A 13,250-nucleotide genomic window follows, 5' to 3' on the forward strand; every position below is an offset into this window, starting at 1 on the left:
GGCAAGAGGTAATTTCGGCCGGAACCGGGAAAGTGTACAGAAAAGCAGAAAAAAATGCTTTTCTGTGCACCTTCCGACTTAATATCATAGCGATATTAAGTCGGAGGCCCCAAAAATAAAAAAATACTAAAATTCTAAAAAAAATAAAAAATCTGCCTGTGGCCCGCGGGTTGGAAGACGGACGCTCAATTTTGCTGGCAAGGCTCCTGTTTGTCCGGTTTCCGAACCCGTGGCTGTCAGCGGGTTTGAGAACCGACACCGGCAAAATTGAGCGTCGGCTGTCAAACCCTCTGACAGCCGCCGCTCCTTTTACTGCGGGCCCTAATTTGCATAGGCCACCCTCCTGGATCACGCGCCCAGGAGAGTGGCCTGTGCGTGCGCCGGGCTCTCCCGCGCGGTTTTCTGTTTCGGCCTGATACATAGTAACACAGTGATGACGGCAGAAAAGGAGCAAAATTGTCCTTCCAGTCTGCCCAGCAAGCTTCTTATGGCAGTATCTGCCCTGCTGTGCAGGTTACCCCCCCTCCCCCACCCCCTTTCTCTTTTACTGGGTGATGAGTCTTCTTGAAAATCCCATCACCCTGAAAGCTCTGGCGTCCCTGGCTCCCCACCTTCCAGCTCTCTTCTTTCCCCAGCTGCCTGCCCAGAGTTATTGCAGGCAGTTTGAAATTGTGTTCAGATTTATGAAGGGATCCTTAGTTTCTAACGGTAGGAACCCATTGCAGCAGAGCCAGTGCAGGGGCTGTCATGGGAGAGGGGGGGCTCTTAATTTAGGGGACGCCTGCCTGACTTGTTATTGAAGGGGTCTACTCTGGGAGACTGAGTGATCGCCCCAGTAAATGTCTCCAAATGCTCCCACTGCTCTGATTAACCTCTGTGGCGCTTTCATGACTTAACTTTGTAGCTAATCCCCCTACAACACCAAACAGAGACCCAGAGGAGTACCAGGTCCTTGGCAGAGCAATAGACAGCCCCCTCCTCCCCCCCCCCCCCCCGGGGGCCATTCCTTGCAGGCTCCAATCCCCAGCGCTCAGTGGGACTGCAGAAGGCCCCCCCCCCTCCTGAATGAGCTCTCCAAAAACAAACGAAAGGGGCAGAGGTCCGAGGCGAGCTGGCCCCATCCATCTCCTGAAGTCTATTTATGTAGCAATCCAAGCCCAGCGCTGTCATGTGCGAGAGCTGAGAGCCGTGCGGGGCAGCGAATAAACCCCGCGCGTCTCTCCAGCGCCGCTGACGTCTGCGCTCGCTCACGCCCAGAGCCTGCGCCTGGAGGGAGATCTGAGCGCCGGAAAGTTGATTTAAACTTTCCCTTAATGTTCTCTTTGGCTATTTAATCCCCTCTCGGAGGCAGCACCTACCGGGCGTTTGCTTAAGATCAATGTCATGATAAGGACTGCAACATTTTTTCAGGGTCAAACGAGCACTTTCAAACCATTCCCTTCCCTCCCTCATGGGCTTGTTTAAAACTTCCAAGCAGTTTAATTTAAAACTTCCAAGCAGTTTAAGGGTCTGGAATGTACTTTGGATACATTGCCCTCTGCTATGGAAAAAAAAAATGGAAATATTCCTTTTTTTACATTTGTGGATTTCTCCTCATAATTAATTAGAATATTCACTTTGAATCCCTGCAGTCTGCTTGCATTAGTATTAAAAGCACTTTTCTTATTTTAAAATATCCTTAAGTATATAAAATCTACCTTGCAATGTCAGCAGCCCCATATGGATAGGGCACAGGGCATTCCTGGGCAATTAGTGCCCCCTCCCAGGTGTTATTTCTGAAAATGTGCATCATGCTCTTCCTGGCTGTCATGTCTCATGCACCTCCTTCCTTCTTTTTGTAAATGACAGAGCAGTGCAGATTGTCCACGGATAATACCCACCCTACTGCCTCCGGCACCCACGGCAGTTTCTCTGGACATCACAGTGTCACTTGCAAATGTGGCCACATTGCAGGTAACCAGAAGGGCTGGCGATTAGTCCTGTGGTGACACTTCAAGCTCAAAATTGAGAAAATTCAGGGAGAGAGTGCCAACCAGTACTGGTTGAGAATTAGTCAGATGAAATTCCTAAACCAATGGGCCTGTCAAAAAGTGACTTTGCATCCCGAGAGAAGCAGTGTAAATTTCTCTGGGAACCATCATGCTAGTGGCTTTTTTTTTTTTTTCACAGTTGCTTCCCAAAATGCAGGTGGCCACTATTCATTTTCTGCAGCTGTTCCAGCAGGAGCAAACAGTGTGTCCATAGAACGAAGCAGTCCAGCTCACTGTTCTTTTTTCTGGGGCAATTTTTAAAAAAATGTTCTGTGCTTTAGTTAGGCGTCTAATGATTTGGGCTGAAAATTCACCTAATTTTAGGTGCCTAGGGTACTAAATTTAGACCTACAATGCTTTTGTCTAGATTTAGCTCCCTGAGTTAGGTGACCAATCACAAAAATATATGCTCTAGATGTCTAACTTTTGTTCCTGTACCCCCTAGAATCACACACCTTTTAATTGCCTAAATTTAGGCCCCCACATTGGGTGCTCAGTGAAAGGGTCTGATTTAGGGACCTAATTCCAAAATTCCTGATATAATAAGTTGTGAGTAAAAGATGTACATTTCTGTACTCACACACAAAAATTAGTGAACGCTCGATTCAGTAAGCTAATACAACGGGAGTAAAACAGTGCGTTATATGCACAAATCCTGTTTCCTGAACATCAATCCCAAGTACAGGACCCCTGTACCATGAACTCCAGGTCCAATTCCATGGATTAACATTGATCCCAGGAACTTTACTGCACCACTGACCAGGAGTTAAATTTCCACCATTAAGAAAACCTGTATTAAGCCTACACACCTCTCTGCACTGGGGAGTAGTAACTAATGCCTTGATAACATGGTGTGGAGGAGTACTAATGTGTGCTCCTTCTTGTTAAATCAGGATTAAAGGTGTGTGCACACAACTGCACACTGACATGTGCACAGAGTACGTCAGAGCCCCAGTGAGGTGTCTAAGCCCTTTGAAGAGTGACCCCCATAACAGGGATGTCCTACTGCAGTGTTTTCTAACCCTCTCCTGGAGGACTCCTAGTCACTCGGGTTTTCAGGATAGTCATAATCAATATGCCTGAAGCAGATTTGCATACTTGGAGACCCAGGGTATTAAAATCTATTTTATCCATATTCATTATGGCAGCCCTGAAAACCCAGCTAGATAAGCTTGGGTAACACCGTCCTACTGGATTTTCCCTTCACATCTGCCAGTGGAACATTTATTTTGCATTTGCAATGGTTGATTTTGAAACCTAAGAATATGTTTGCCATTTTGGTTATTTATTTAAAAGTCACTGCTTTTGACAGTCCTTGTTGGGCTGGGAAAATGGCTGAGAGATGTTTTAAAGAAATAAATAAATATATAGAATTACCACTTAGCTTTGTGTACAAATGTGTGACCTATGTCTGTTGCAGATATCCCGAAAAGCAGAGCTGTTTGCAGCCCTTCAGGGCTGGTATTGACCTCCCCTGTAATTGGATATGCCACTTCCGCTCAGTAAAGTGTGAGAGTTGTCCAGCACCAGCTGGACTGAAACCCTATGCTCACAAATAATGGCTGGTTTGTGCAAGGTGATAATTTAAGACCTTTGCATCCCCGGCTGTGTGCACGCCTGGATCCAGTAGTTGCTGTTTGCACTTTTCCCAGTTCACACACAACACAAACAGGAGCCTTGCCAGGTATAAACTCCACGCTTTCAAGGTAGAATTAGAGACTGTGACAGATAAGGATCGGGAGGCTCATCTTTTCTAGCCAATAAACACGGAGAAGTGATTCCATGCTTTGTGAGCTTACTAAGAAGTAGAGCATTACTAGTCAATAAAAAAAAAAAAAAGAAAATGCAACCAACGGAGAACTCTTTCCATTCCTTTCCACAGGACAGCAGCTTGGAGTGTGACTTTGGAGTGGACAGGACGTATGAAGCTAGATGGGTGAACGCCTCAGCAGTGCAGTGCAGCAATGTTCTGGTAAGGCCTGATCAGGGTTTGCTTTTTAATTTTGGCTTACTTTTATGGCTGGTCCATGCTCCCTGTTCTGCATTACTGTTTGCTCTGCACAGAGAAACCTGCCAGGCTGCTGTAAGCTTTTCAGTAAAGCTTTTTTATCACAATGCGTCTGGTACTAGCTAATTTGTGATGCCTCCAATATTCTCTCCCCCCCCCCCCCCCCAACTCCTATTCTCACTTCTGTTGACCAAGTACTGAAGTAAACTCATGGAAATCAGGAAAGCAAAATTCATCACTGCCTAGAGCTACCTCTGATGCTGACCATTAGCTGTAAAATCATTGCTTAATGGATTCTCTGCCCTGCCTTTACCTGACCCAGGAGTAAAGATTCATAGTCAAGAATCAAACCCACGTGACAGGACAAAGCAATAATATTAATATGCGGCATGCATCTTGCTGTTCCTGTGTCAGAACCTTTGCAAACACACTGAGTGCTCACAGACGACATGCTTTGCCCACACACAGTATGTATGCTCTGCTCAGAGACAACATGCTGTGTCCATGGACAGTGTGATTTGCATGCGGCACCCACGGCACCCACGGACAGCATGTGCCACCCATAGGCAGCATGCTTGCCCATACACAGTGCGCTCCACCATACGCAGCGTGCTCCTCACGTAGATTTACCTTTCCCTGCACAGTGAGATAAAGATCATTTACTATGGCCTGAGATTATTTCCCGTCAGCTCAGAGAGTTAAGTGAAATCATACAAATAATCAATGTTTATATTATATAATATCATCTAAGCCTGACAGCGGCAAATGGCACGTGAAGTCTGGAGAGGGCCGTGCTGCCTCTCCCTCCTGCTAAGGCACACTCAGCACGTGAGCCTGCTTTAGGTAACTCCTGACTTAACCATGATATGAATGAAGGTTTCATGTGCTGCTGACCGCTCCCCGCACATGTTCACCAAGGTCAGGGTGTGGAGCAGTATGACCGCACCCTCAAGGGCTGAAATCCCAATAGACTTTGCTGCATAAGAATCGCGGATAATGCCAGGACTGTACGTTTAATATAGACACATGAAGGAATGGGGTTAATCTTACACACACAAAAAAAAAAATGACTGGAATAGCAGGGGGTGCCGCAGGGCAGGAGTGAGGTGCATTGGCAGAACTGAGTGTGAAGGTCTCAGGGGTGCTGCCGGGCATTGGGATGCGTAATGGGAAATTGCACCTTTGTCTAGCGCTAGCCAGTTTATATGAGTCCCTTGGCATAATGAATGCTCCACCCAAACACTGTTATACCACATGTGATTTATACCAAAAATACATCTTTGGAAGAGTTTGAATATGATCCAGTAGCCTTTTTATGTTTCCATTTTTCTCTCTGTCTGAGCCCCCTCCCCCCAAACAATATGTCCAGGCAACACACAGGCCACCCCTCCAGGCAGGAAGACTCCTATCTCTCAGTGCCAGTCTCTCTGCTTTAGCGGCAGCCATCTTTCCTCATCAGCCCATATCTCCTGCAGCCTGCACCGCGGGCCACTGTGGGAGCCTTCGGCCCGTCTTCTTCAACCGCACTTTAAAAGATGTGCGGACAAGTTCCTGAAGGAAAAGCCCACAGAACAGCAATGGCCAAGGAAAGCCATCGCTATCCCCGGGAGTGGGTAACAGCAGGGAAATAGATCTGTTTTATGTGATCTCCTGGGTACTTGTGGCCCAGACTGGCCACGGTCAGACACAGGATGCCAGGCTTGATGGATCTTATGTTCTAACCTGTGCCGTGGGCACCATAATAGCCTTTTCTTTGGTGCAATTCATAACAGCCATCACTTTCCCCCAGAGGCACAGCCCCTCGGTCTGGTAAAAAAAAAAAAAAAAGCCAAATAAAAAAATCAGCCATTTTGTGTGGTTCCTTCTGAAAAAGCAGTTCCTGCTTTGCGCTCCAGCCTTTTACCTCACCATGACGTTTGAAGGTTGGCCTGCCAGCCCAGCAGCTCTGACTCTCCTGTTTTGTTCCCTCTTGCAGCTCCACACCTCGGAGAGGAGCCGTCGCTTCCCGGTGAGCCTGCAGTACAGGAGGAGCCGCGGACGCTTCCTCGACAGTCCAGAGAGGATGACAGGTTCCAGACGATAAGATTTTTTATTCCTCACGGTTCTGGGCTCATCGTAGGTCAAGTATAAAAGCTGCTTTTAGTGGCAGAGTGAGAGAGCTTTTCATTCTCCCCTCAGGAGTGGGGGCTGTTTCCCTTCACGCACGCAGGACAGCTCAGGATGATAATCACTTGGCCAACAGAACGTGAACCTCAGCACTGCCAGGGAATATTTAGGCAGGAATAAGGCAAAAGTGGGGGTTTTTTTCCCAGGGTCAGAGGAAGAATTTAGCTGAAAGTAGATAAGCCAAGCTGAGGGAGGGGGAAGAGAAGGGCCCAGCTGTGATGCATTAGGAGCAGAGAATCCAGTGCTGAAGGCTTCTCTTCAGTCCTCTGTGAAGCTGCCTCAGAAACTCAGTTCCTTTCCTCTGGCTCTATATGGTCTTTTCTTTAATTTAATATTCTTTTTATTGGCTTTAAGCCTTTATATTAAACAGAAAATAAACTTTTTACAGAAGAACAGTAAAGGTTCACTTTTTCCCTCAGAAGCATTGTACGTCAGAAACTTAAAATGTGCCAGACTTAGGTTTTTAATGGTGCATTCGTCTGTTCATCCAGCCACCCGCTTCATTCGTTTTCAATTGTTCCAGGAGTTCGGCTGGAAATTTCCAACTGCGCTTATCTGCCGTCTCTTATTGTGATAAGCTCTGTGCTTCTGTCTCACTCTCTTTCTCAGGAAGAATTCTGTTTATTGAAGGTAATTCTTGGGCTGTTAATTAAGACTCTGGGCCACTGGTTCCCCATCAGCAGACTAAGCCAGTCTAAAATCTAGATTTCTGAGCCAGCCAGTGGAAGGTCATCAGAGCCATGCCCTTAGTCCCTAATTAGCTGAATACGAGTACCATGGGAACAACAGGTTGTGATGTACTATAACATGGCAAGTCCTTGCTCTAACAAGCATGCCCAGGATACCACGTACCAGTCCACAGCTGTTCTCTCTTGTGTCCTGAGCAGTATTTGAAAACTAAGCAGGACCAGCACAAATACTCCCCCTGTATCCACTACAGATTTTATACTGATCTCATGATTGTTGAAATCTGTGCAGCTGCCCCCAAGTTCCTATCAATTTCTTGGAAGTTCACAACTTATCTCCTATTAACTATCATCAGTTAGTCCTTATCAGCTCTGATGTCAGAAATGACATCATGGCACGGAAAGAACCAATCACATTATGCTCCTCATGAGGTCACTGGTGACACAGCTCTAGGCCTGGCTGCCCCCAGGAATTCAGGAGAAAATCCAGCAAGAGCAGTCTTACTGCTTGCTGTATGTTGCATGAACCTTTGAAATACTGCAGGTATCTCTTAAAAGCAGATGTTTTTTAAAACCAAAATTAGCATTTAAGAACTCATTCTTGCTCGCTCTCCCAGATCTCAGCTTCTCCGCACCAGGGACTGGTTGAAGAGGGTCATTGATTTCTCATGCTGGAATGTCCACCTGGGATGCAGCCTGGGATTTTCAGTAGGGGGCTACTGAAAAGGCATTACTGTGTTAGGAGATATCCTCTCACCATCTCTTCATCTCAAAATGAGCCGCTTCAACCTCTCTAATAAAAAACATTTTCATTCTTGCAATAAAGGCACTGTATAGACGCCATGCAAAAAAGAATAAAGTTGGCCTTTAAATTCAACATACATGCTCTTATCCAGAATGTAGAAAGAAGACCCTTTGCATGCCCCTGCTAGTAAAATGGGAGGTAGATCTGTGAACAGCAATAACCATCAAAAGTTTGAAGAAGGAATTTTGGAAACTAAAATCTCTGACCGAATGTTTGATTTCAAAGCAGTCACAATGATAAGTACTTTGCAGACTATACATACACCCCATGTGGGCATTCAGACGTAGGTGCCAGGCCTCTGGGTACAGACTTCTTTACTGTGTCCAGGACAGGGTAATTTGCGGGTTGAGTTTAGCACCCCTAATCTCTGAATTGCACCAAATTGCCAGTCATCCACCTCCCTGCCGTCACTAGCCTCTTTCGCTCTTTTCAACAATGGTGCCCTTGCACCCAACGCCAATACCCCGCCTACTTCTGGAGCCCTAGGTGGCTGCCTAGTCCACCTAATGCTCTCACCGGCCCTGGTTTCCTCGCTGGCGGAACTCAGGTTTTCTTAGTGCTGGAAATCTTACCCTAGTCAGAGGTGGAGTAAAGTTCTTGAAGCATTCTGGTCTTGTCATTGTGGATTGCTTTGTGGATGAGCATGAGAATCTTATATTGAGATCTGAATGGGACAGGTAGCCAGTGGAGTTGTTTGAGTAGGGGTGTGATGTGATCTGTTTTTTTTTGCTATTAGTGATCTTGCGGCTGCATTCTGAAGGAGCTGGAGGGGCTTGAGGGTGGCAGCGGGAAGGCCTATTAGGAGGGAGTTGCAGTAATCTAACTTGGCGAAGAGGAGGGATTGTAGCACTGTCCGGTAATCTGGAGGATGTAGCAAGGGTTGGAGATTTTTAAGGATTTGTAATTTGTAGAAACCTTTTATCAGAGTGTTGATATGATATTTAAAATTTAATTCCTTGTCCAAGGTGACTCCGAGATCTCTAACTGTTGTGAGCAGTTTGTATTTGAGCGGTGTTGTGGGGGTCCGTGGGGGGAGTTGAAGTTTTGCTCGAAAGGTGAAGAATTTCCATTTTGTTCTGGTTGAGCGTGAGTGCCATTTGGGTGAGGATACGTTTTATATCAGTAAGGTATGTTTCCCATCGGCTTAGTGTGTTATTGATGCTATCTCTGATGGGAAGCAGAATCTGTACATCATCGGCGTATAGGAAATAGGAAAGGCCTGCTTTGTCCAAATAGTTGCATAATGGCAGCATATAAACATTGAAGAGGGTGGGGGATAGGGATGAGCCTTTTGGGACTCCTTGTGATAGGGGTATTAGGTCTGATGTTGTACTATTGTAAGTTACTTTGAAGGATCTGTTGGAAAGGAATGATTGAAACCATTGGGGAATGCTGCCATTGAGACCAATTTCTCGTAGTCTGTGGATTAGGATCTTATGGTTGACCGTGTCAAATGCGGCAGAAATGTCAAGAAGTATTAGGAGGAAGGAAGTACCTTTGTCAAACCCTCGAAGTATTGTATCTGTGAGGGTGAGTAGCAGTGATTCGGTGCTGTGAAAATTCTTGAAACCGTGTTGGGTAGGAACAAGTATATTTTGGTTTTCTAGAAATTCTGAGAGTTGGTGGTTAACTGTTTTCTCGATGACCTTGGCCAGGAAAAGCAAGTTAGAGATGGGTTGGTAGTTGGACAGGATGGTCGGATCCAGTTGAGGCTTCTTTAGAATAGGTTTTACCACGGCACTTTTTAGGGAATCCGGGAGGAGACCTTGTTCAAGGGAAAGGTTGATGATGCCCGCAATGGGTCTTGCTAGGCAGTTCGGGATTAGTTTGAGGCTTTTCGTTGGAATGGGGTCGAGTGGGTGTGCCGCTGGGTTTATCTTCCGGATAATAGTTTCCACCTCGGTGGAGGCAACGGTCTCAAATTGTGACCACTTGGGTGTAGTAAGGGATGATGGTGTAGGGGGTTCAGGGTTGATAGGTGGGCTATTTGAACTTAGTTCAGATGTTTTGTCTTTAAGGTATTGGGTGAAATTAAGACTGGATATTGTTGGAGTATCTGTTTGAGGTGCATTGTTTGTGGGGCGAGTTAGTTGTGTGACATAATCAAATAGGACCCTCAGGTTGTACTGGTAGTTGTGAATTCTTTTAGAGCAGAAATTCCGTTTGGCTTTGTTGATGTCTGTTGTATATATGTAGAGCAGTGTTCTGTATTGGTCACATAGTTTGTAGGGTTTCTTCTCCAGGCTTTTTCAGCTTGCCTTAACCAGCATTTTATGTTTTTTAGATCCTGGTTATACCAGGGTGCTTTGTGTTTTGCTGAGGTACTTATTTCTTTTTTGATGGTTGGGCATATATTTTTTACAATCTCCGTGTTGATTGTGGTCCATGAGTTAACTGCAGTTATGGTATTGGAGGTATCCAGTTGTTTTAGGGCTTCCGGTAGGGTTTTTTCTAGGACTTCACTGGAGCACGTTTTGGTGAATTCAATGAGTTTTTTGTCTTTGTGGGAGTGGAAATGGGTGTGGTCCACTTGGAGCTTGGTTTGTATTAACATGTGGTCTGACCAGGGGAAGGGGGGGAATAGAGTGTTACTTGGTTGTTGATGAATATCAGGTCCAGGGTATGGCCTGAGTTTTGTGTGGGAGAGTTGATTATTTGTTTGAAGCCCATAGCAGTTAGAGTGTTGAGGAGGAACTCACATGATTGGGAATGGGGAGATTTGTCAATGTGGAGGTTGAAATCTCCTAGGATGATGGTGGGGTGATTGGTGTTGATGTAAGACGTTATGGTTTCGAGGAGGGGGCAGGGATCCTTGTTGAGAATGCCCAGAGGGGCATAAATCAGTAGGATTTGTAGAGCTTTGGATTTGAAGAGGCTGATTTCGAGGGGCAGCGGGGAGCTGAATTTAAGTTTTTTGGCTGCTAGAAACAGGAGGCCGCCTCCTTTCTTTCTGGGTCTTGGAATGGAGAAGATGTTGTAACTGCTTGTTGGTAATTGATTGATAAGGGGGGTATCTAAGTTTTTGAGCCATGACTCTGTGATGCAGAGAAGGTCTGGATTTTGATCTGTGAGGAGGTAATTGAGTATGGGGATTTTCTTTACTATGGACTGTGCGTTCAGTAAGAGAAGGGTAAGGACTGATAGGGCAGCCATGTGTGTGTCATGGAAGAGGGGAATGGTGATAAGTCTTCTGAGGTTGGCTCCTGTTGTTGTGTTAAATGGGTAGTGTTTGTAGGGGGTGTGGGTGGCTTGTGTAGGGTGTGTGACTCTTGTATCCATATTGTAAGAGGATGCTGGGGGGGGGGGGGAGGAGGGAAGGTGTATAGGGGGACCTAGAGTGGAGGTAGATACAGCAGGACTGTGAGCGGGCCTGAGCTGATTGGTCAGCGATTTCAGCTGCGGTCTATGAGGCAGCTTTGAAGGGAGGTCAGGCGTGCGATGGGAGGGAGGTGTAAATGTATATGGTTATGTTGCTCATAGATTATTTATTGAATTGGTCTATGTTGCGTGTTGAGGAAGGCTGGAGCGGTCGAAAGAAGCGGCACAAAGGGGTGCACTAAGGGGCCTGCCCCTTAGTCGCGCTCCTTTGGCGCACGATGCCCAGTGTGGGATGCCTGAGGTAGGGGTTGGATTTTAAATCCACTTACCCAGCGCTTGCAGTGACGTCGTCTATGGGGCGGGCCTCGTGGTGTTCGGTGGGGTGGGCCTTGCGAAGTTGGTCGACGCCTGGGTCTCGGCGCTGCGGTCCGGTGCGGCCTCCACGGACCCCGATGGGTCTTCGCCGATCGCTGGGGGGGGGGGGCGAGACAAGCCGGCCTTGAAGAGAAGGCACCTGAGGTAGGGGCTGGATTTTAAATCCCCTTACCCAGCGCTTGCGATGACGTCATCTACAGGGCAGGCCTCGTGGTGTTCGGTGGGCCAGGCCTTGCGAGGTCGGTCGTCGGCTGGGTCTCGGCGCTGCGGTCCGGTGCGGCCTCCACGGACCCCGATGATATCCCTATGTTAACAATCTTTTAAACCTTTTTGAAAACCTTGTTATCCTCCTTAAACTTGTAAACCTTCGTATTTTTGTAAACCGTTATGATGGCGAAACCGAATGACGGTATATAAAACTCGATAAATAAATCAATAAATAAATCACATCTGAGAGACACCCCCCCCCCCCTTGTGTTCAAATGTGGGGTCAGTCTTTGTGTGCAGTTTCCATAGCGCAGCTCTTTAACTCCTAGTGCATTAGCATAACATTGGCTTCTTACATTGGGAATTAAACATTTTGGAACCTGAGTTTTAGCACAGTTTTATCCCACACCGTATTACATCAAGCCCTCAATTCTAAGGTGTTTGGGAAGGAGGTAGAGCAGGGAGGACCCCCCAGCTGCTGCGGTGTTGGGCTAAAAGTCCTAGAAAAAAAAGAAACTGAAATCTTAGACCTTGAAACCAAAAGCAGCTGGACAGGGAAATTAAGACTGAATGCCATAAAGTTGAACCAATCTGATTTTGCAATTGAAAATTCAGCTACGGTGACTGCTTGGCTGGCTGGAGTCAGTTGTGATGTGGCTGTCAGATACTGTAGTTTGTTTCCCTGGAACCAATTTAATTTCATTTCTTTTTTTTTTTTTTTAACAATATGCAAAGCGTGTAGCTTTGATGGTTCTGTATGACTGGAATGGCTCAAAAGGGAAAGGCTGAAAGGTTTCCCATGAGGTTTTCTCTGCTGTTTTAGTGGAGGTCTATAACTGTGCCTCTGGAAGCTTGGACTGCTCGCAGTGTCTGGGCCGCGTGGATCTGGGACACCGCTGTATCTGGACCGAGGCGAGCTCCGCCTGCAAGCTGAACGTCGAATCCCAGCAGATCCCCGACACCTGCCCTGCTCCGGAGATTAAGAAGGTAAGGATTATGCACACAAACGGACAAATGCATCATTTATTTCTATAATGCTGTCGGTGTGCACAGCACCGTGGAGCCGATGCAATAAGATGCCTTCAGCAGAGAGCACAGGATTTTCCCGCAGTTGTGTGCATATTTTTTCGTGTGCAAATGTTGCTCCCGATGCAGCAAGGAGTTTCCTGCGCAAAATACTTGTGCGTAAAACTGTGCACCATCCCATGCAAATAAAGGCATTAATAACAAGTACCTCCCTCTGCAGAAAAATGCCCTGACTTCTCAGATTTGCTTAGCGCTCGAAATTTTCCTGCTGGTCAGAGGCGGAGTAAAGTTTCCAGGGCTTGTGTCAATCTATGGGGCAGAAGCTGAAGTTCTGACAGCAGGACCTGTAATCGGGATTTGTGCACAGAAAACTTGCTTTGTACCCTGAAAGTATGTTTTCTGCACATAAGTATGATCTATGTGCACAAAAAATGGTTTCTGCACTGAACATTTTGTGTGGATAAAAGTCTTTTATGCACGCACAACATGAGTTTTGTGCTTATAAATCAGATCTGAGAGACTCTCCCGCTCCCCTGAGTTTAAACTGTGCATTCAGCCTGTGCCTATTGCACATTTTAATGCGGGTCTGTGTGCACATTCTCCAGTCAGTGCACTTTTTTAGCATAACA

At 46.5% G+C, this 13,250-nt stretch overlaps 1 protein-coding gene across 1 annotated transcript in view; it reads left to right on the plus strand.

Annotated features, from left to right (window-relative positions):
- The window catches only part of PLXND1 (plexin D1), a 166,005-nt gene that overhangs the window by 58,969 nt on the left and 93,786 nt on the right, over positions 1 to 13,250 (plus strand). Inside the window, exons 9-12 of the mRNA XM_029601413.1 lie at positions 1,849 to 1,953; positions 3,913 to 4,002; positions 6,014 to 6,107; positions 12,419 to 12,582. Of these exons, the coding sequence (XP_029457273.1) occupies positions 1,849 to 1,953; positions 3,913 to 4,002; positions 6,014 to 6,107; positions 12,419 to 12,582 (453 nt within the window). The remainder of the gene's footprint in view (positions 1 to 1,848; positions 1,954 to 3,912; positions 4,003 to 6,013; positions 6,108 to 12,418; positions 12,583 to 13,250) is intronic.

The sequence above is a fragment of the Rhinatrema bivittatum genome, chromosome 4, assembly GCF_901001135.1.
Source record: "Rhinatrema bivittatum chromosome 4, aRhiBiv1.1, whole genome shotgun sequence".
Classification (NCBI taxonomy): domain Eukaryota; kingdom Metazoa; phylum Chordata; class Amphibia; order Gymnophiona; family Rhinatrematidae; genus Rhinatrema; species Rhinatrema bivittatum.